At 39.6% G+C, this 23,359-nt stretch overlaps 4 protein-coding genes across 10 annotated transcripts; 3 read left to right on the top strand and 1 right to left on the bottom strand.

Moving 5' to 3' along the window:
• Positions 1-125: 125 nt before the first annotated feature.
• LOC113144900 (nucleolar and coiled-body phosphoprotein 1-like) lies at positions 126-6,106 on the bottom strand. 7 transcript variants are annotated; one of them, XM_026331195.1, is made up of 11 exons: positions 5,868-6,106; positions 5,093-5,145; positions 4,928-4,983; positions 4,607-4,704; positions 4,109-4,291; positions 3,873-3,954; positions 3,712-3,767; positions 3,453-3,615; positions 1,456-2,625; positions 1,261-1,370; positions 126-1,152 (listed from the first exon to the last, which is right to left on the bottom strand). In XM_026331195.1, exons 1-11 carry the CDS (start codon positions 5,973-5,975, stop codon positions 1,120-1,122), a joined length of 2,112 nt encoding a protein of 703 aa, XP_026186980.1. In that variant the 5' UTR covers positions 5,976-6,106; the 3' UTR covers positions 126-1,119. The 7 variants fall into 7 exon arrangements, with proteins under 7 accessions (XP_026186980.1, XP_026186979.1, XP_026186978.1 ...); XM_026331194.1 differs by having other exon boundaries at positions 3,858-3,954; XM_026331193.1 differs by having other exon boundaries at positions 3,873-3,990.
• Positions 6,107-12,166: 6,060 nt separating this feature from the next.
• On the top strand, positions 12,167-14,155 carry arsia (arylsulfatase family, member Ia). Its single transcript, XM_026330501.1, has 2 exons — positions 12,167-12,480; positions 12,763-14,155. The coding sequence occupies exons 1-2, from the start codon at positions 12,167-12,169 to the stop codon at positions 14,153-14,155; spliced, it is 1,707 nt and encodes a 568-aa protein (XP_026186286.1).
• A 1,941-nt stretch (positions 14,156-16,096) lies between these two features.
• On the top strand, positions 16,097-23,043 carry LOC113144437 (uncharacterized). Its single transcript, XM_026330502.1, has 7 exons — positions 16,097-16,286; positions 19,547-19,771; positions 20,667-20,984; positions 21,168-21,422; positions 21,506-21,625; positions 21,715-22,293; positions 22,650-23,043. Exons 2-6 carry the CDS (start codon positions 19,723-19,725, stop codon positions 21,900-21,902), a joined length of 930 nt encoding a protein of 309 aa, XP_026186287.1. The 5' UTR covers positions 16,097-16,286; positions 19,547-19,722; the 3' UTR covers positions 21,903-22,293; positions 22,650-23,043.
• LOC113144438 (uncharacterized) lies at positions 16,966-18,743 on the top strand. Its single transcript, XM_026330503.2, has 4 exons — positions 16,966-17,271; positions 17,395-17,739; positions 18,278-18,391; positions 18,504-18,743. The coding sequence occupies exons 1-4, from the start codon at positions 17,223-17,225 to the stop codon at positions 18,605-18,607; spliced, it is 612 nt and encodes a 203-aa protein (XP_026186288.1). The 5' UTR covers positions 16,966-17,222; the 3' UTR covers positions 18,608-18,743.
• Positions 23,044-23,359: the final 316 nt, after the last annotated feature.

Below are 23,359 nucleotides of genomic sequence, written 5' to 3' on the forward strand. Positions count from 1 at the left end.
CTGTGTCCGGTTGGACCTTCCTGCTGCTGCAGCGCCACCTGGCGGATACTTCTGGAAGCGTAACTAACACCAACAGGCTACTGTCTGAAACCTGTGTGCACAATAACACTTCACATAAGACAAAGGACTGAAAAACTATGGTTTTTTAATTTGTATTAAAAGTATAATGTACAATGCATTTTTGAAATTCTTATTAAACATTTAAAACTTGTTTATAAACAAACTTCTTGCAAACAACATAACTTTCATCCAATAATGGTTATTAAAACAACGCCCCATACATGTGCAAGTTTTGTTTTCTCCACAAGATCTTTGTCTTGTATGCAAATTACAAAACAGATGAAAGCGCTGAACATATATGGTCAAAATCTGGAAAATGTGGAGTGACTCAAAGAATTTTAGGATTATCATCGACGAAATTCCTGAAACTGAAAGAAAATGTGCTTCAATATGACATTTCTCTATTTGATCAGTGACTGGAGACAAATATAATCCATCCATCCATTCTTTATACTGTTCAGTCTAAATCAGGGTTGCCAGAGGGCTGGAGCCAACCCCAGCTGCCAATGAGCAAGATGTGGGTTACACCCTGGACATATGACAGGGCTGTGGGAGGAAGCCGCAGTACCTGGAGAAAACCCGCATAGACACAAGGAGAACGTGCATAGTCCACACAGAAAGGTGCCAAGGTCAATCTGGATTCAAACCCTGAACCTTTAGGAATCAAATATCATGATGGATTTCACCTATCCCATAAAAATCATTCATATTCCCTTGTTTAATTCAAACCATTAAAATGGCACATATAAAACATCAAGTAAAAAAGGCAGCTGTGGCACAGTATGCCACACTTAGTAAACCCATAAAACATATAAAAAAGATTAAAAATCCCCACAGTAAAAAAGTCTGTTGCTTTTTTTTTTTTTTTTACAGTTTTGAACTATCCTTCTATCCATTAAATTATAATTAGAAATAGGTTGGATGGGGGGGTTTTCCTTATCCAGTTTGAGGGTCTAAGGACAGAGGTTGTCATGTGCCGTACAAACTGTAAAGGCTTTATAAATAACATCTGATTTGACTTGATCGGCTGGTTGTGATGGGATGAAGGATCACATATCTTCATGAGTTTGTGCTCTTGGATGATTTCTTTTTCTGTGGAGAATTGCAGAAAAATAGAGTAGATCAAAGAGACAAATTTATTATTGTGGTCTAAAAACGAGCATCAATATGTAACATCGACATAATGAAGCCTCGTCATACCTTTTTGTGGGTCTCACTTGACGGTGTTTGGAGGTTCTCTGATGCTGTGTTGTCTTGGACAGACCTTACAGGTGTTTCTGTCATCTCAGCTGACGTCATCTTGTGTTTCTCTGAGTCAATGACAAATGAAAACATGAAAGTCTTAGAAAAACAACAAAACTACATACTGTTGTAATTTTTGACTTATTTACTCACTTTTCTTCTTCTCTGTTGAAGGTGTCTCAGAGTTGGGTGGAGGTAGTGGCTCCATTAGTGCTTCTGGGTCAGCTGTATTATTTTTCAATGAGTCTTTTTTCTTTTTCTTCTTGACTTCAGTAATCTGGTTGGGCATTTCCTCTCTATCTGCAGCTATCTGTTCAAACACTTCATCACAAGGATCAGCTTTCTTTTTATTCTTTGTTTTCTTTTCTTCAGTTGTCTGCTCTGAATTTTCCTCACTGGGACTCTGCTTCTCCTTTTTCTTCTTCTTTGCTTTCTTTTCTTTAACTATTTGCTCTGGACTTTCATTCTCTTCTAACCTTTCTTGACTATCAGCTGTCTTCTTCTTCTTTGCTTTCTTTTCTGCAACTATCTGCTCGCTATTTTGTTTTGCTTCTTCATCCACTAGCTCTGAATTTTCTTTGTCTTCTTTAGCTGTTTGCTCTGAATTTTCATCTCGATCTGTTTTCCTTTTCTTCTTCTTAGCTTTCTTTTTTTCTACTATTGTCTGTAAAATGTCATTACCAATCCCATTTTTGCTCCGCTCCATCATTTCGTCCTCAGTGTCAGTCTTTTTGCTGTTTACCTTTGAGCCTTTAGTCTTCTTCTTCTCCTCTACAGGCCTATCACCAGATTCTTGCTCTGTGACTTCCTTTTTCTTGCTCTTCTCCTCCTTGCTGTCTTTTTCTTTTCCACCTTCACTGGTCTCATTTTCTTTTTCTTCCACCTTGTCTTCACTGGACTCTTTTTTCTTCTTCTTCTTCTTCTTCTTGGGCTCAGACATGGTGTCATCATTTTTTTCTTCTCTGGGAGTCTCTGGTTCCCTAGCCTTTTTCACTGGCGTCTGTTTTGAAGGAGAGAGAGTGGCAGCAGTGGGTCTGTCCTCTACAGTGTTGAGGTGTTCCTCTTGTCTCGGGATGGCAGAGGAGGTCACAGTTGCAGTCTTTTTCTGCCTGCTCTTCTTGGGTTCACTATTCTTTGTTGGTGACTCTGTCACACCTTTCTCCACTGCTTTTTCATTCTTTCCAACTGTCCCACTTTTCTTCTGACCGGGATTGCCGATTAGTGCGGGAGGGTTAGCCCGGGGTTTTCTGACTCTCTTTTTCTTGGGTTGTAGTGGAGTGGAGACCAGAGCGTTGATGGTGTCCATTTTGGCTATGTCAGCCTCTGTGGACAGAGTAAACACAGCAAAAACATTGAACAAACATTGCTCTGAGGCACAAATGCTTAAAAGAAAACATCAGTGGTAACCACAAAGCTACTGTACAAAGCTCTGTTTGTATGAAGTCACTGTTTACCATGGTGAGGTTGTTCATGGGTGGTGCTGGCCTGTCTGGTGGTTGTCTTTCTCGCTTTAAGTGAAAGGACCCAGCTCTCCCTGTCTTCGTCTCCCTCACCTGCCTCATCTTCCACCGCTCCCTGCATTTTCCACACCTCCTCTCCATCCTTCTTTCTGTCTCTTTCCAATATAAACACACCACTGACTTTTCCTCTCACCCAGAGCCCAGTATCTGACTATCAAAATCATTTCAACGCTCAGCCTTTGGAAACCTTAGCTGTAGCTCGTTCTAGTGAAGCGTGACTTGGTGACAGAAAGGTATGTTTGAAAAACTCAGGAGCAACATGTCCACAGGCTACGCTGAGAATGGTTTCTTTCTTCAGTGTGGGGAATAATAGCTTACTCTCAAAAGCACCTCATAACCCTAGACCTTTGAAGTGAGTTACTGTCAGTATATCTCCAAACCTCAGCATATTGCTCTCAAACTATAAGACCTGACAGAAAACACCCTGAGTTATAGGAAAATACTGGCTGTTGTGCTTTCTCTTTAAAATTTCCAGGATTCTCCTCATCACCTCATCCTTTACATACTTGCAAATTAATGTTGCAATGAAAGGCTCTTTCTTTTCACTCCCACACGCACGCACGCAGGCACACACACACGCACGCAGGCACACACACACACACACACACACACACACACACACCGACCAACCTGTCATGTGCAGGACAAGTTTCTTCCATTTCTCCACATCCAGACTGCTGTCAGAGTCTGAATCATCTCCACCAGCAGACTTGTCTTTGGTTTGGCTCTTTGATTTCTTGATTACACTTCCTGCAGATTCACTTCCATTTCTTTTCCTCTTTGCTGGCACAGACTTAAAACAACAACAATAAAACAGCTAGCTTTGTTTAAAAAAAGAAAGATCATCAGCGTTCTATGATTTAAAAAAAAAAAGAAATTAAAAACTCACCTTTTTTTGTGTGTCTGTTTTTTTCACAGAGGTATTCTTCTTTTTCTTTGGTGTGGCTGGACACAAAAAGTTTGTAGAATGAGTTTAAAATGTGTTCAAATACAGGCTCAGTGTCTTGCTATTGCTCAGTGGGTGCAGCAGTCAACCTGAGGCAGATGTACCGAGTGGGAAAGGTGATACAGCTGTTGTGAACTCAGCATCTGGACCTTCATGCTCCACGCCTTTCCTCTTGGGAGTTTTGGACTGAGGAGAGGCAACACCAGCTTTAGTCTTGGCAACCTTCAATTTAATGGGGACAACTTTAACATTAGAGATTATTAAGACTTTTAAAGACAGCAAGGCCGAATTAAAACATCAAAACAGGAATAAAAAAAGTCAACACGACTGTGAGACAGACCTTAACTAAGGCTTGACCTTTGCTGTCTGTGACTTTATTGCTTTTTTGAACTTTCTCAGGTGAAGCGAGGGCCTTCAGTTGGACGTCTAGTAGTTTTTGTTTATAATCTTTGCTAAATGCTATCGTCTGGGCTGTTTGTGTTGATTGGTGATGCGCCTCTGGTAACAGTTCTGATATTGACATCTGGAAATGTGAATAAAAACTGAATTCATCACAAACAAGAAGTTGATTTTTAAATAACATAAACTCACTCTATTTTGGACTTAACAGAATTTATGTGTTTGATTTTTTCAAATCAAACACTTTCAGGTCATGTGTGTTATCCTATCACTTTTCTCCCGTGATCATCAAAGAGGTACCCAGTGTATTCATTTGAAAAGAAGCAGTCAGTTTCAAATGTGCAATGGCAGTGAAATGAACATAGGGAGGGGGATGTTGTGACAGGACTGGGGTGATGAGGAGCATGTGTATCCAAAATACTGCTTTAAAGACATGCACCTGTGGAAGCAGACTCTGGCTCAGACTCTCGCTGTCTGAGCTGCTGTCCTCCTCAGCTTGAGTCTGATTGGAGGCGGTTGGGGTTTGGATCTTTGTCGCTGGTGCACAGTAAGGGACAGATGTAGCATGAAGACAGAAAGAGAAATGTGCACCATTTTTCAGTCATATAATCCCTCTAATTAATCATTTTGAGCACCAAGAGAAATGTATTATCCTGGTTCCAGACCTATAAATTGTTGTCACACTGTTAGCTCAGCCCTGACTTTAAAATTCAGTGCTGCATATTTTGGGAAATCAATTTTGAGAAAGCAGCAGTTTTACCTTTAGCTGGAGTCCTTCGTTTTTGAGAATTGGAGTGCTTGGCTGAAAAAGGCTGTCTGTTTTTTGAGTAACAAAAGAAACCACCCTTAGCACACATCCCAGGACAACTTCATACATCCTACCAAGGTGTCTGATTTCTGAGAAGGATTAAGAAATCATACTCACTTCAACCATGAATTGTAGACGTCCAGTAATGATGTAGATGTTTCTTTCTCTACCTGCAGAAAATGAAAAACAAACCAATCAAAACAATAAACATACACTGATGAAGCAGTTTATTACAGCAGACCTAGCGAATCATAACTTGATATCAGACTCATAGGTGAAATACTGACTTTACAGTCATACTATAGTACAGTATAGTATATCTATAGTATAGTTATACTATACAGTTAATACAGTTATTAACATTCAATAAGGACATTAAACATGTGATCCTACAGTGGGTCTACAACCCACTCAGGGAACCAGTGAACTAAACTACAGTCAAATATATAGTTTTATATATATATATATAATAGCAACCCAAAGCATTTGAATTATCATAAAGGTCGCACATTCTGTTATTCTGTTGCTACTTCGACGTAAAGTGCTGGGTCAGGTACAGTGAGTGAAGGGAGAGTTCACAAACAGCTATTCATGAGAATGTAAGAGTCAAACTATTGACCTCATCAAAATAAAAATGCAGCTGTCATTTATAATTTACGTGATGTGTTAATGCAATAAATGGAAGACTTGAAGTTGGAATCGTGACACTTTATGACATAAATGAGCCCAAACTGTGGGTGAACAGAGGGTCAATGCACAGGATGTTGGACCACGTGAGTGCAGCAGTCAGAGAAGACTGCTGTGCAACTCTGTAGCAAACTGAAGTAGTTATGGTTTCAGACTGTGTGTGAGTGTGAGTGTGTGTGTGTGTGTGTGTGTACTCAGTGTTGACCTGTGGGCTGTGTTCCTGTAGCTCATCTGCAGCTGTGTGGAAACCATGATCCTTCAAATGGCGGTAAATCAGCTGGAGCAGCTCGTGCTTTGATGCGTTCACGGACATGTCCGACACACGATGACGTCGATAAATAAACACGCAAAGTAACAATTAAAAGTATTTTTTTACATTAAAATTGACCACATTGTACACAAGTACGGCTACTCATCTAAAACACGCGTTAGAATGGTCAACTTTGAACTCAGGATGTAGTTCCGTTTTACCGCTGCAATGCACCATGGGAGTTGTAGTCCTCCAGCGAACCAGCCGCTTTTCCTCCTATGCTTAACGTATTCTAGGAAAACACTACATCATATTATAATGCATTTTTATTAATACTTAAGTTATTGTCGTTGGGAGACGTTTGTAGACTTCTACAGTTTACTGGGTTACTCTGGACATACATACTTACCTCTTAAACCAAATAAACAGTGGCCTCATGTAAACCAACCAACAAACTATGTTTCTCATCCAGTTTCACAACATTTTGGTCAGTTTTAGCTAAATTTCATTTAGTTGGATATATCGTTCAAGGAAGGAAATTTGACATTTGTGATAATAATAATGAATGATCTGTTTAAGTCACTCAAGGCCTTTATGATTTGTATCAGTCTCAGGTAATTTCCTCCAGCTGCACTCTGATTTTTATGGGAGTGGAAGAGCTTGGCTCTCAGGTTTGATTGTAGTGATCAGACCTGTTTTTTTTTTGTTTTTTTGTCAGCATGAGCGTTCATGAAGCAGCTGCTTAAGGGTTGCAAAATGGCAGCTGATCTGATGGCCCTTGAAGAAAAGTGAATGTTTGGAGGAGAAACCAATCACAGTAATGCATTTCCAATTCTTACCTAAATTTGATTTATTAATAATTGTAAAAATGTATAACAATTCCTTTAGAAACAGGTCATCTTTTTTTTATAACTTTTAAAATACAAATAGTCAGTCCCACAATAAAATGCTCTGGATGATTAAAATCAGACAATAGGACATAAACTGTGTGAGGGATTGCCTATGTTTGTATTATGTTACGTAGACTATTAGTATTATGTTTGTCTATTTAATAAATTGTTGAGTGGAAATAGAAAAGTGAAAGAAAAGTAAAGTCATCATGTTGTCTTTTTTTAAGTGCGCTTAAAAAGCGAAATGGGGCACATGTATTTTTTTCTAGTGAGCAAGCAAGTCTATATATATCTTTCATAGGCATTGTGTCTATATCCAGACACAATGCCTATGTAGACAGTAAAATGAGAGAAATTAAAGAAGTACGACATAAACTGCTGACTTACTTTTGTCCTGTAAGTCTTAATATAAATCTTCCCCAGCTGCCATTTCAACAGGTTCATTTGTGGCTCTAGATTTCCTGACTCAGGTCTCTTCTTAAATCTTTTTTTAATGATGGAAAAACAGAACCAGATGATCCAATCCAATCAAATGGACAAATCAGAAAATTTTCAAAAGTTGCCAAGAAGATTGGTTTCCTGTGGATCAGGTGTATTTGGATAAAGCTGTTTTTCTTTTTTGTCAGGTTTGTTTAAGAGAAAGCTAAAAGTATCTGGGCACAAGTAGAGCAGATCTGAGCGAGCTGGTGGTGAGACCTTTGGTCAAACCAAAGTAGAGTATTGGGTAAGGAGAGGGTCAGCAGGAGCAAAACGTCTGAAAGAGCCCTATTCATCGAGCAAAACCAGGAAAGGAAAGCAGTGTGTTCCAAACTCAACGTCAGTGCTCAGTGGGTCTCACCAAGATTGATTTCCCCATCTTGCACCACCCCTCTCCCCCAAACACATGCATATACACCCCATCGGTCTGGCCTAAGGAGCTAGTTATGAGGCTGATTCAGCTGCTCATTCTCACTGTGCTGATGGAACAGACCACCAAGGTTTTATGGAAGAAAAACTATTTAAAAATGGGAAATGTGATATTTTCTCAGCTCACAACTCTTCTAAAGGTCGGAATATATTGAATAAGTTACTGATATGCATTAAATAATGTTTTAGAGAATGAGGGAAAGTTGCAGAAAAAAGAAATGAAGCAGTGACAGAAAGGGCAAAATTGAACGTTTAAAAAAAAGCATTTGGCTTTGATGACATGTTACAGAAAAACTGACTGGGATATTTATACAGGTCATCCTTGTAAAAGGCAGTCTGTTTTACAGGAAATAAATCTGCCTTACATTTCATACATTTAGCAGCTTACATCTGCACTCGCTCTGAGGGTAATTGCAAGGCCAGTGAGATCTGTTAATAGTGGGGACATTTAATGTGTCACAACCTGTCAGTGTTGCCACTTTGGTAGAGCAGTAAAACCGGTTTAGGTAAAACACTTAAATATATTAATATCTCAATATTTGAAAAAAAAAAAAAAAAGTAAGATCAAGGAATACACCTGGTGCCATTCTGGTTGTTCAGTGTCTTTCAGACGTCCCATCCAGATGGCTTTGCTGGAGGGTCAAAATGAAGTGTTGTGCCAGGCCTTCCTGACCAGGTGCTGCTCCAGCTCCACAAGAGCCAAATCAAACATGCATTAAGTCAAGGGCCAAGATCAGTGCTTAGGCTCTGGACTGCCACCTCAGGTGTGAAGTAACATCTGCTAAATCTTTATGTGTGAACACTTACTACAGTTTTGGCCAAAATTAGAGTTTAGACAACTGAATTGGACATTTAGACAACTGACTTTATTATATAAAAATTATGTCATAGAAATGTATAACTTCTATGAAAACGTCAGTTTGCATCTGTTAAAAAACAGAGCTAACTATCAATATAGAAAATGATGATAAATGGATGGAGACAAAATAAATTTTATTTTTTCTCAGAAAAACAAATGAGTAAATTGATAATTGTTGCCATACCCTTAAGATTATTCATAGACGGAGCATTTTAGGGTTCAGTTGGATTTATGGCAATTTGGGGTTAAGATAATCAACTTGACAGGCATTAGAAAGGTTCTATATATTTGGCACCATTTTTCATATGTACACTGAATCTTGTCAAGGGTAAAAAACAACTATTTGATGAAGTGATGCTAAAAAGATGATGAAAAGGGGCATGGTGAACAACTCCAACAACAGTACCATTGTACATAGTAACAGGACGACAAACTCAATATGGTTTTACAGCAGTAAAGGTTTTGGCTGGGGGGTGGTGCGCAGGAAGAAAGAAAACCTCCATCCAGTTTTAGTCAGATTAGAAAATTGTTGCAAGAGGGGGAGTAATGTGCAGGTTTACTGGCAGGGCTGCATTGATTAAAAAGGCTGCACTGTTCGTGCCAAAGGGGTGCAGCCGTATTCTGTAACAGCATCTCTTACTTTAGCCAAAGCCAACATCTGGTGCCAACCAACACAGCAACAGCAGCACCCCCCCACCCACCCACTATCCCAGTCACTGCTTCATTTTCAACTCACTATGGTAGTCCTCAGAAAAAGGCTTACAACCTGTTCAAAATGTGATGCAAAAATGAGAAGTGTATGCAGTTTTTTGTGTGTGTGTGCTTTGAATTATGATAAATGATATGGATACTGAAAAACCAAGAAAGACACCACAGATGTGACAACACAAATACTATACCATTTTCTAAAATAGGTTGAGTTCAAGGTTACTATCCTATTTAAAAAAAATGACCATATTGTAAAGACAATTTCTCCCCTCAGAGCTTTACTTTTGATGATGGTATCTAACCAGTTGAAGTAGCACATGAAGAAAACCTGAATCATTTAGATGTTTACATTTATGAGAACAGAAGAGTGGTCACAAAAGGGAAAAGATGAAAAGAGTAGTTGTGGACTGCAGTTAGGCTTAAAGTTTAATTACCACTGAACCACATCTGGGTTAAAACCAACTCAGTGTGAGTGACCTTATTTAGCATTAATCATATCTGACATGACCAGCGCTTCCTGTTCTCACATTCCACTATTGCTGCCATCAGACCGCGGCACTTTACAAGAATGCTAATACATTTCTATATTTTTTATTCTTAGCTCATTTTGACATTGAGCAGCAACCACAGGTAAGTCAGGACAAACAAATGCCTGAAAATAACACCCAGAAACCAAGTACACCGTTTGGTCAACATTTTGGTGGTCAATGAAAGCACTACTCGTGGTACACTGTAAGAAAGTATCTATAAATACTGTCTTCAAAACATTTCTTGGTTAATGGCCGAATTCTTTGTTTGGGCCATGTAAAAGTTCAATAAAGGATCAGCAAACAAGTTGTGGTATCAACCTATCAGCATCTTTACGGACTTTGGAGTATGTGGGCGCATACTTATCTTATAATTTGTGTGTGAGTGTATGAGTTGGTGGGTGTCAGAATGTCTGTTTGTGCTTGTGTTGTGGGGTCAGCTGTGAGTAGAGCCGGTGTTGACAGTGAACTGCTGCAGTTACACCTCTGGCCAACAGAAAACAGTTGAGTCACATCTCGTAAGTGTGGCTGCCCAAAGACCTGGAGACTCTGACTCTAATGCCAACACACACACACACACACACACACACACACACACACACACACACACACACACACACAGGGATATAGAGGGATGTGATTTGTGCTCCATCCTGCCACTTTAATCGCCTCTGATTTGACTTCATTAATGTTCAGATATATTGTGAACTCACACTGATTAGTTATATCAAGTCTCTCAGTGTGACTGCACCACAGCTGTCTGACCTTTGGCAGGATTTTTGCAAAGGCCTTCAACTGTCCAAGCCGCTCCCTCTAGGAAAACATAACATAAATAAACAGACGGGGGTAAAAACCGAGGTGCGCCTCAATCATATTTTTTTACCTGCTCTTTCCCAGCCTGACCTGTCTTAAACATAGAAGCTCTACTCTAAAGATGTCCCTCGCCGCAGCTTCGTGACCTTTACACGAGTGTCACACTTCCTTTAACAGCCCAGCGACTTCCATGCCCACAGGTTACTATATCAACATTTGCAAAGTGTGATGTTTTACCCTACAGCATGCTCAACGTCTCTTGACCATATTTATGTTCAGGTTTTAATGTTTTAAAGTGAAAAAATATTCTGACCAGTTCACTGTACAGAAGATAAAAATATTAGGGTATGACATTATCTTATGTCTGGAATATTATCAACACAAAAATGGCATGGGGCATCAGAAATAAAAATGGGTGTATTGAATGTTGATTTGTCTGTTTGGGAAAGTCACCAGAAAATTCTAGTACACCTTCTCCAACCCCCAAATCTGACAAGTACTTCTGCATGCTGGTTCTTTGAATGCCCTAATGTCCCCCTTTGTAATTGGAAAAGATTTAAAGCATGTCCTCTTTACTCTTTTCTAATGAGCATCCATGATTCCCAGTTATAGTGAATATACAGCCTGATGAAGGTCTACAGAAAAGACGCTGTGGAGCAATAGAAAAGCCGCGGCTGAGGCTGTGCAGCCCTGCTGCTGTTGACCCATTGGATGATTTGTAAAGTGTTTCTTTGACGCCTGGTTGGAGACGTTATCAGAGTCAGAGCCTGCTCTGCCTCTCTCCTCAGGTCCGCAGTACTCATAAAACAGCAGGAATAATAAGAGTGTGTTTGTGAGCACGGTGGAGTGGAGTGGGGAACAGTGCGTGTGATTGTGTCTGTAGGGCCCCACAGCCGCCCCGAGACTCAAATCCCCCTCACACTCTGTGTTTTTCTGAGGGTCTTTCTGTAGCACCTCAGTCATCTCCAGCTAAACAAGGTCAGATGGGAATGATTTTTTTCTTGCTTTCGTGTAATTTCCAAAGTTGGCAGTGTGGCTCACTGAAATCAAATTACCTTCAAATAGCATGAATGACCCTTGGTGATTCATGATTAAAACTGTAGCAACAGAACTACAGCCATCAAATGCAACAATATGTATTTAATATGTATTTAGCAGAATAATAGGCTACTAAAACTTAGAAAAAAAATCTTGATGATTACTAATGTTTGATGTAAACTCACCATTAACACCTGGCCCTAGTAAAAACATTTGTGTGTGTTGTTGGGGTGGTGATAGTGGTGTGTGTGTGTGTGTGCGTGTGTGTGTGTGTGTGTTGGGGGGGAGTTGTGTTATTCCAGCGAGGCAGCAGGAAAAGGGGGCGTGGTTAGGGGACCACTGGGGAGAGTGAAGTGCTTTCAAAGGAGGCTGTGACAGTTTGCACAGAGGAAGGATGGAGGTGTAGTTGCGACATCGGATGAGAGGATATTTTTCATCCTGAGCCTCCAATGATTCGGTGACAGCATACCAGATAGTCGCTAGTTTGACAGATATAAAGTGCCTGCAGGAACAATGGCAACGACAGCTCTGGCCGGTTTCTCCATGATGAGCTTGCTCAGCCTCGGGTATCTGACTTGGGATTTGATGAGTCCTAATCAGGTGGAAAACGAGCCGGACCAAACTTTCGTTGACAGGTCTCCTACTCCGCAGCCTCCTCACATCATTTTCATCATGACTGACGACCAGGGATTCAATGACATCGGTTATCACAGCTCTGACATCAAGACACCGACGCTGGATAAACTGGCTGCGGACGGAGTGAAGCTGGAGAATTACTACATCCAGCCCATCTGCACCCCGTCCCGAAGTCAGTTCATCACCGGCAGGTAAAGTGTGACTGCATTACTTCTTGTCCGAATTTCTTATATAAATAATGTTCCCGTAAAAACAAACAAACAAAAACCAACTAAATGAAATGATCAGATTACATTTGACATTTACATACTGTCCATTTTTGTGTGCTATAACATTTAACCAAGATATGTCCTTATTTTTACACAAAACAAACAAAAAAATCTTACACAATACACACCTCAGTATGTGTTTGCACCTCCTTATTTGTTATATATTTATCATTTTGACAGTTTTCCTAATCAATAACTCTGTAGGTACCAAATTCACACTGGCCTGCAGCACTCTATCATCCGACCCCGCCAGCCCAACTGCCTGCCCTTTGACCAGGTCACCTTGCCCCAGAGGCTGCAGGAGCTCGGCTACTCCACCCACATGGTCGGCAAGTGGCACCTGGGCTTCTACAAGAAGGAGTGTTTGCCCACTCGACGTGGCTTCGACACATATTTCGGCTCACTGACGGGCAGCGTGAACTACTACACTTACAATTCCTGTGATGGGCCTGGCCTGTGTGGCTTTGACCTCCATGAGGGGGAGTCGGTTGCCTGGGATCAGAGGGGCAAATACTCCACCCATCTGTACACGCAGAGGGTCCGTAAGATCCTGGCAACCCATGATCCTCAGTCCCAGCCGCTCTTCGTCTTCCTGTCCTTCCAAGCAGTCCACACACCCCTTCAGTCTCCACGGGAGTACATCTACCCATACCGTGGGCTGGGAAACGTGGCACGCAGGAAGTATGCTGCTATGGTCTCAGCTGTAGATGAGGCGGTTCATAATATAACATATGCTCTACGCAAGTATGGTTACTACCAGAACAGTGTCATCGTCTTTTCTACTGACAATGGTGGACAGCCTTTGTCTGGTGGCAGTAACTGGCCACTCCGAGGACGTAAAGGCACCTACTGGGAAGGTGGCATTCGAGGTCTGGGGTTTGTCCACAGCCCTCTGTTGAGGAAGAAGAGGAGGGTGAGTAAAGCCCTGGTACACATTACTGACTGGTACCCCACACTGGTGGGACTAGCAGGTGGCAATGAGTCACTGACCAAGGGGGTGGATGGATATGATGTTTGGGAAGCAATCAGTGACAGCAAAGAGTCACCCAGATTGGAGATTCTCCACAACATTGATCCTCTCTATAACCATGCACACAGTGGCTCCCTGCAGAAAGGATATGGGATTTGGAACACAGCTATTCAGGCCTCAATACGAGCTGGGGACTGGAAACTCTTGACTGGCGACCCTGGTTATGGAGACTGGATTCCTCCGCAGATGCTTCCAGGTTTCCCTGGTGAATGGTGGAATCTAGAGCGGCACACTGCACCCCGGAAATCAGTGTGGCTTTTTAACATCTCCAGAGACCCCTACGAACGCCTTGACCTCTCCGAAAAGAGACCAGATGTTGTTAAAGAGCTCTTAGCCAGACTGGTGTACTACAACCGCACTGCAGTGCCAGTAAGGTACCCATCAGAGGACCTGCGGGCAGACCCCCAGCTGAATGGAGGTGCCTGGGTCCCCTGGGTGGGAGATGAGGAGGAGGACGGTTGGGTCAGTGCTTACCAGAAAAACAGCAAGGACTGGAAGAAGAAGCTGTCCAAAAGTAGGTCATTTTTCAGGAGACTCAACACAAGGATCATGTCCAACAGGATATAGAATGGACATGAGAAATGCTTGGAAGGAGCCACTTCTGAAAGACAAAGCTGATACAAAACTGATAACAGTGGTCAGAAGGTGTGTTTTGTTTTTGATGAAGGAACCAAGTTATGTGAGATCCAGTGACAGTTAGTGAGCTCTAGCTGCAGTGTCCAGTCTTAGGTACAGCATTTGTTATTCAACTTGTTTGTATCCATTTGCCCCTAAATTGAAAAATAGAAAAGGAAAAATGTGAACTGATTCCAGATACAAGTACAAGCAGATACAAGTATGCAAGCAAATGTGTGAGAAACATATATTATAGGGATGTGTGATAAAGTCAAAGTTGCTGTTTTTCATGAAGATAAGTTACAAAGACAAATCATCTACAGAAATATGTAACTAGGATTAATATAAAAAATGACTACCTCTGTGTCAGTGTGACATTAGTTGCAAACTTTGTTCATTTTATTCAATCTCAACTTTATTTATTACACATTTTCTATAGAGAAATAATAGAAACAATCTTTTTGATTGTTAGGAAAGATAAAAGTAACTCAGTAACTCAGCAGATTAGATCTTACATGGCACAAGACGATACATTGTGAGACTCAAATATTAATATTGTGTTTAATGGAAAATGTCAAAATAAATATGAATCTTTACTTTTGTCTTTGTAATAAAACATGTATCTCTATTGTCCGCACCCAGACCATTTTGACATTTAAACTCCACGTGTTGTTACCAGCAAGAGCAATGTAGAGTTGCCAGGTTTGTTTGTTTGTTTTCTGCTAAATGTTGGTTATAATTCAGATAGCCCTTTGGGATCTGGCAACCCTGAACTTCAACCTGCATTGCGCTTAGGAGATTCAATTCAATTAAATTCAATTTTATTTGTATAGCACCAAATCACAATACAAATCATCTCAAGGCACTTTACAAAAAAAACAAAAAAACAAAAAAACCCAACAAATCCCTTATGAGCAAGCACTTGGCGACAGTGGAGAGGGAAAACTCCCTTTAATGGAAGAAAAACACTCCAGCAGAACCGGGCTCAGTTTGGGCGGCCATCTGCCTCGACCGGTTGGTATGAGTTGATAGAGGAGAGAGAAAAGAACAGCAACAATAAACAACAAATAGACACTGCAGGTTGGTGGGGCCACTAACTGCACATCAGCAATATACAGCTCCAGGACCAGGGACACCTGCAGAAGGTACAGAGAGAGAACAGAGAGAGGGAGAGAGCACAAACTAGGGGAGAGAGAGAGCACAAGGTTAGTGACATTCAATGGTGGAATATACATGTGAGGAGGGAGGAGAGGGGAAGGGAAGGGAGGGGAGGGATAGGGGAGCTCAGTGCACCAATGATCCTTGGGCAGTCTAGGCCTATAGCAGCATAACTGAGGGATGGTTCAGGGTTAGGAAGGTTTTAAGTCTAGCCTTAAAAGTACAGAGAGTGTCTGCCTCTTGAACCCAGACTGGGAGCTGGTTCCACAGGTCAGGCGCTTGATAGCTAAAAGCTCTGCCTCCCATTCTGCTTTTCGAAACTGAGACCTGAACTCTGAGAACGAAGTGGTCTATTGGGATAATATGGTACTATAAGGTCTTTAAGTTATGAAGGAGCTTGATCATGAAGGGATTTGTATGTGAGGAGAAGGATTTTAAATTCTATTCTGTATTTTACAGTGAGCCAATGAAGAGAAGCTAATATAGGAGAAATATGATCTCTCTTGCTAGTTCCTGTCAGGACTCTGGCTGCTGCAGAGATGCACCCTAACTGGCAGTAGTGGAGCTTGTGGTAAATTGTGCTGAATCTGAAAGGGTGAGTAGCCTACACATCTGCTCTGGATAATATATCAGATATTTCTGTTTGCAGAGGCTGTTGTTGATATTCTGTGAGATGTAATTTTACTATACACTATTTACTTTTACTTTGCAGTATTTATCACAGGTTAGTAGCAGACTGACCATGAGGAAAACAAAACACAAAACCCAAACTGTGCTCAGTATGAAAGAATAAAACATCACAGAGATAGACTGAGAGGGCAGGGACAAGAAGGGAGACAGCCGTGGCTGTGTTGTGGTGAGCAGCCCAGTGGGGCACAAAGAGGTAGTCAGAAGCAAGAAGGTCTAGGTCCGCTTAGTTACCAAGGTAATAATGTGTAGATTTCTTTTATTTGGGTTGTTCATAAATTTTAATAAGGCTGAGCTAATTGTAGAAGAAATAAACAGCTAATATGGTTTGTCTTGTTTTTACTGCTCTACTGTTCAATTGAATTATAACATCACTTTATAGACACTAATTAAATTATTATAGAGAGGAAATGTGAAAAGTAGAAATACAGTTTAATGGAAAGCAAACTGAACACCACACCAGTAGCCAGCGACTTCACTACTTAATGTGTCAATTTGAGACTATAGCTGGGGTATTTTGTAGTTGTGGACAATAGTATGAAAGGGTGTTTCTTTTTCTATTCATAAATTAAAACAAATAAAATCCTAATAGCATAAAAATGTCAGAAAAAAAGCAGAAAAAAACAGAACCTCAAATCTTTGTACTGAACTGAAGGAAGTGTTTTGAAGCAGCAAAGTTGTTCACATCCACAGACCAATGTGAGGGATGCTATTATAAAAATAACTTAATTTTATCCCCTCAAGTGTGATGTTTATAAGTTTAACCGGTTGTATTTTGTCTCTTTTAGCCACTTTCACATGTGCACATTTTCACTTCCACTCCCAGATGAAGAAGTACTCTAAGAACAAAACTGTCATGACAGTTGTGGTTGAAATATGTTGACATTTGTTGGAACTGCTAACTTGTCAAGATGCTAGTTCATGCTCAAAGTTAGATATCTGCACAAATCACTTCATTGTAGCATGTTACCATAGGTGTGGCTTTTGCAAGATGTGAGACGGTTTGCTTCATTTCCTGCTTGTGACTCTTGCACCAAACTGCCACCCATTTACCATTTCCTGCTACCACTTCAAACACCCTGCAACCACCACAGATTTTTTTTAGATTGGTGTTTAGTTCGTAGCTTTATCAGATCTGTTAGACTGAAAACCTTTTTCTGGATACCAGAGGAGCATGGAGCAAGCTGTAATACTTCTTCTGATGTTTGCGGGTGTAACTCACGGTAAGCTTCTCGGCATTAAAAAAAAAACAAACAAGATGGAGCAATTTGTCAAATCACTGATATCATGTGTAAAAGTTAAAATATTTAAGCTGATTGACATTTCTTTTTAATTATCTCTCCCAGCTGTCTTTTCAGTGGCTGACGTGAAGTGTAATGCCACTCAGAACACATCTCAGTGCTCAGTTACTCACGGAGGATCTGTGTATATCCAAGTGATGACCAGTGTTAGCGGCTATATTGTTATATGTAACAAGAAGTCTCCTGTTGGATCCGTAACTGTTTTCAAAACGAAGAATGGAAATGTGACAATAGGGGATGGATTTAGAAACAGAACTGAGTTTTTCATCAAAAATGGGACACTCAAGATCACAAATGTGGAGATGAGTGATTCAGGTCAATACACCATAGAGCTCTATGATTCAAATGGGCTTCATGTGAGAAAGGCTATTGTTCAACTGGATGTTCAAAGTAAGTATACAGTAGGTGTGGTGCACTCACAGGATTAGTAGCTTTCAGTAAATGTCTTTGTGTGCAAATGTGTAGATTTCCCTGTAGCTGTTGTAGTTTATGCACAGCACCAAGTTACACACGTATAAGTTTTTATGTTCATTGCTGTTTGATAATTGGGAAATTAATGTGGGGGTGATATAACTGTTTTCTATGAGACCTTAATATCTAAATATGTCTCTACTAGTCGATACTCACACCATTGCAACGGCTGTCAGTTTCAGGTTAAAGTCTTTTTCATGTTTAAATTTATCTTAGTGCACATAGGAAGCCAATATTTGTCCTTATATATATATATATATATATATATATATAAATATATATATACATATATAGACTTTTTGATACTTGTATTTGCTTCTCTTTATACAGCACTTTTCTTTCTTTATTGTGTAATGGTAGTTGACACATGTTGGCAAATACAGGACTTTACAGACACACACAGATATGTAAACACAGTATGTCCTGTATATTTACTGGCATGGCCTCTTCTTTCTAGAAAAGGCACCTCTGATGCTGATCCTGATCATTGTCGGCTCTGTAGTAGGTATTCTACTGATACTGGTCTTATTATTTGTGTGCATATGTCGTAAGGCGAAGAAGAAAAAGTCAGGTAAGACTTTTTGCCTGATAATGGCTGCATTTCATTCAATATCATATATTTTGGTGTAGCAATCAAAGCTTTCTCTTCTAAATGGTTTTGTTTAATTTTCTCCTTTCTGCAGGTAGAAGTAACAGCACAAACACCGGTTTTAATTTTGGACACACTCCAGAATTATTATCACCAGGGGATCACAGCTTTTTTTTATCTTCTTTTAATTCAACATGAAAGATTGCTGGTTGTAATTAATTACTTTATTCTGTGTAAAATAACCTTCAAATCTCAAAGAGCTTCTGTCTGACATTATGCTGCTGTCCCACTTTATCCACATATTATGTTTTGTGAATAAACATTTAACACTGTCTTTAATTGTCATTACCTGAACTGTACATCAGTCTAAATTGGGTTGAGGTTGAATGGACAGAATATAACTGACATGATCAACAGGATAAAATGCTTGAGAGAAAACCAACAGCTACAATTTATAAATAGGCAGTGTTCAGTTTGTGTCATTTCCTTTGTGGCTGTGTGCAGTTGACAGTATTTCCTCATATTAGAAGATGAACTTACCATCTGATAAAATATTAATCTCTGAGACAGATGAGTTTTCCATGACTCTTAAGCCCATGCACTAGATTTGATTTATAGAATTATAGAGAATGATAGAGTATATAAAATGATGCCTTAAATTTTCAATTCAAATGTGAACATGCAGTCAATCTATCTTCAAAATAAATTGAGGAACTGAGTCCATAGAGTGTAGAAAAATTAGCTTCTCTTACCTATTTTTTGACTGAATCATACACGAGAGTGAGAGAGTGTTGGTGGAGGGTTGACTGTGTGAAAAAGCCCACTACCCCTCTACTGCCATACTATAACACCTTTTAGGTTTTATACATTTCCTTTTCACATTTCCTCTCAATAATAGATTATGTTGAAACCAAGTAACATAGTAGCAAAAATTACAAGTTAGCTGGTAATGGTGTTATGTCCAGCACCTCTCTATATGACATTTTCTGTTTTGTAGTAACTTTGTAGTAATGGCAGCTGTGTACCATCTATTTTGCTCTCCCTGTCAAGTCCAAGAATAGAGCATGCTTCCTGTTTCACTTCCATAAAATCAATATCTGGCAAGTAGTGACCACTGCTTCTTTCTTCCCTTCCCAGCTGTGCCATTGAAAGATCTGCTTGGAAACGAATCTCACACCTTTGTATCTGAAGCTGAAACTAACAGGAAACATTTCAGGCTGTTCAGTGTGGGATGGGAGTTTGTCTTTGATTTAATTAGAGAGGTCTGTCTGAAAACTGCTGGTTGGTCGACAGAGGTTGAAGTGCGAGGAAACATGAATGCTGTGCTTGGAGTCCTGCTGATGGTAATCGGAGTCAGTCGTGGTGAGCTGTTCAAAATTTTATGGGATTAAATATAATCAGGAGGTAAATCTTCAGGGCTGAATCCATTAAAAACTCCTAACACATTAAAAATGGCAGAGAATATAATTTGTTATGATTAGGCAATCAGCTGCCATAGTGTTGAAATACTGTCAAAATACAGTGAAAGATTTCTTCAACTTTTAACTGATTAAAACTGTTTATACAAGAAATTAAATTTACTTTTAGATGAAAGATGTTTTCTTAGTGAAACTGAAACTGAGATACAAATAACAGATATTATAGCAAGAGTACGTCAAATTCAAATTCAAATTGATGTTAGAAGGGACAAAAGCACTGCTCATTACATAATGTACAATAATGAAGTGTTGAATCTGTATGAATGTCAAAGGCAAAAAAGAAGAAACATTTGTTTTATTATCATATTATTTAACATATAAAGAGCTGCAAAGCTAAAGCTAACTTCCAATTATACTGTAATAGCAGAAATAACTATACTGCTGGGTGGAGTGACTTTGTTTACATAGGAGTGCAACCAATCAAAACATCTTAAAAGCCTTTTTTTCATAATTTCACACACACGTCAAAAACCACGACAAAACTATAATTTGTTTTTGTTAGAATGTTTTAGGAACTTCACTAATTGTCAACATTATTAATTTTTTATTTGACTTAAATGTAAAATATTTTACAGACACTAACTGTAATATTTCTATATACCATATCACAGTCCTGTAGCCTAATGCTCGAGACCTATTGATGTTTGAATATTGTGAGGCTTGTTAGAAAAAGGCAATAAATAAATGGATTTGATTTAAAGCAATATCTGCAATGTTTTTGAAAAGTACAATTTTGTACATTTGGAATAACAAAAAATGTGATGTATAAATATTTCCAGGAGTGCAAACCTGTGATGGCAGGACGAATGGAGCTCAGTGTTATGGAGCTTTGGGAGGAACAGTGGTCTTCCAGCTGATGGACGACGCCTCAGGAATATTTAGATTCCAGTGGACAAAGAACAAGACACGTATACTTAGATGGAACCGGACCAAGATTGTGTATAATCTGATAGAAGACAGATCCTTGTTTACTCCCATTGATGGAACATTTAGGATCAATAACCTGATCAGTACCGACAGTGGTCAATATGTTCTTCAAATCTTTGATTCAAATGGAAAGCAATCAGAGCAGCGGACTCTACAGTTGACCATTGAAGGTGAATAACTTTTTTATCCTACTGAGGAATTTAGTAATATTGATAGACCATGTACATCTCATTATCTACATATATCTCACATATAACTATGTTCTTTGCCTGCCCTGTTCTGTGTCAGAAACTGTGAAGAATGACAGAGATTGTGTTATGATGAGAAAAGTCATCTGAGTGTGTTTCCTTCAGCTCCTGTGTCCTCTGTCCGGCTGGTCTCTGAGTGTCTGTCCCAGGGACAGAAGAAGGTGTCCTGCTCCTCTGAGGGAGGGGACAGTCCTCAGTACAGCTGGACTCTGGATGGACACACACTGACAGACACTGAGCTTCTCTCTGGAAATAATGAGACCAACGTCATCGTTCTGAACCAAGACGTCTCAGGACGTCTGGTCTGCTCAGTCAGGAATCACGTCAGTCGTGTTTCCAAAGACACGATTTCTACCTGTGGTGAGTGAGAAGATGAAGAGACAACAGCTTCATGATGTTGACACTGATGTACAGTGATGGTTGGTCTGTTTCTTTGCCCGTAGCCTTCATTGACTGCACCTTATCCAATGGGACACACATATCACAGTGGGTGTTTAATGACACTAACACACTGTGTATTGAGCCAACAACAGACACTACAGGGGGTAAGGAGACTGACACATGTAAGCCCTTACACGGATGTGACAACCTTACCTCTACCTGTGATTTTTGTATATTATTAGTTCATTTATTTATGTTTTTATCCAAACAGATTTCTCTCTGCTCATATGTGGTGTGCAAGCAGCAGTGGCAGTTGTTTCATTTGTTGGGATTGTCGTCTACTTCTCTTGGAAGAAAAAGAAATCCCAGAGAGCTGAAGGCTCCACTGTCCCTCCAAAGATGGAAAATCCAGACAGCTCTGTTTTGATGGTTGAAGTGAATTCTGAATATGAACTTTAACTTCCTGAAACTTACACATGTATGAACATTTGGTTTAGAGTAAAAGATTCTTCAAATTTGTTATAAAACAGCTTCTGCCTATTGTGTTCACAGCTTTGCAGCTCTCTATGAAAACATCCCTATAAAAATGCTGAGTGTTTTCTGTGTTGGTGTCACTGTGGAAGCTCTAAGGTTATGTAGTGTAAACCTGTATTCACAGGAAGAGCTTTGTGACTCTTTTCCTGCAGTGACTTGGTGAATGTGGGATCACAGTGTCAGACGCCTGCAGCTCCAGCTTTAATCATAGAACAGAGATCACATTTACAGTAAATGTCCAGCTGATTTATTGTACAATAGTTTTTCTGTCATTACAGCTGAATGAAATCATAGAGCCTTAAAGAAACATTTAAAGGTGTTAGGTAAATTCTTTTAACAAATAGACTCAGAGGACGAACTTCGGTAAGATTATATAGAGGTTTTACTTGCAAGGAGTAACAGTCACACAGCACCTTAGTACAGCATGAGGGCCACTGGCTGCTTGCAGCCCAACACATCAGTTTTCATGGTAACACAAAAATGAGGTGATTTCTCACAGAAAGACATCTGGGCCCTTATCAAATAGTCAAGGTTAGAGCAAACTGTGCTCACTGAGAGCAAAATTATATTTCTACAATACACAATAGACCCTATTCAGAAGTGTTTCAGTTATACTAAAGTAAGGTGGATTAGGTCATAGGAGGGTAAACATTTTAATTTCTCTAACAAAAGGTTAATATTGTGTTTATGTTGTCAGTGTTCTAGTGTGTTACTTATTTTATCCTAAAGTAAAATGTGACATTTTAAACAGAAATGATAAAGAAATGTAACATTCATCATATACTGTAGCTGGAAATTATTGTATTAGAGGTCATCAGTGTCCAGTTATGTCCAAATATATATATATTTTTTTTTTCTTACATAAGATGAAAGATTTACTGTTTGTTTATGGGCTGAAAATACATTTTCTCCCTGTTTTTAAGGATTTTCTGAACATTATTTTCTGAATATTATTTATGATTTCATTCTGCATTAATCATTATCTGAAAGCTGCATTGTCACAAAGGTGAAAACAGGGATGAATTCTTAAATAAATAAGTTGAGATTGTTCTCACTTTTGTTACCAGTCTGCAGCCTGGATGTCATTATAAATATTTTTAAAATGCAATTTTGCAAAAGCATGTTATGTTTTTTTAACAATAGTGTAGTGAGGCCCAAACAGTAATTTATACCATTGAAACAATGAGTCAGGAATCACGTCAGTCGTGTTTCCAAAGAAGAGACATTTCTACCTGTGCAGGTGAGACAGAACGGCACTATAAAACACGTTGATATTGATCATTATAACACTGATAATTATGAGCACACTAATCTTCCTTATCCAAGGGGATTCACATATTACAATCAGTAACACCCTGTAATTCAATAAAGCTTCATCTTCA

Source organism: Mastacembelus armatus, chromosome 10 (genome assembly GCF_900324485.2).
Source record: "Mastacembelus armatus chromosome 10, fMasArm1.2, whole genome shotgun sequence".
NCBI lineage: Eukaryota > Metazoa > Chordata > Actinopteri > Synbranchiformes > Mastacembelidae > Mastacembelus > Mastacembelus armatus.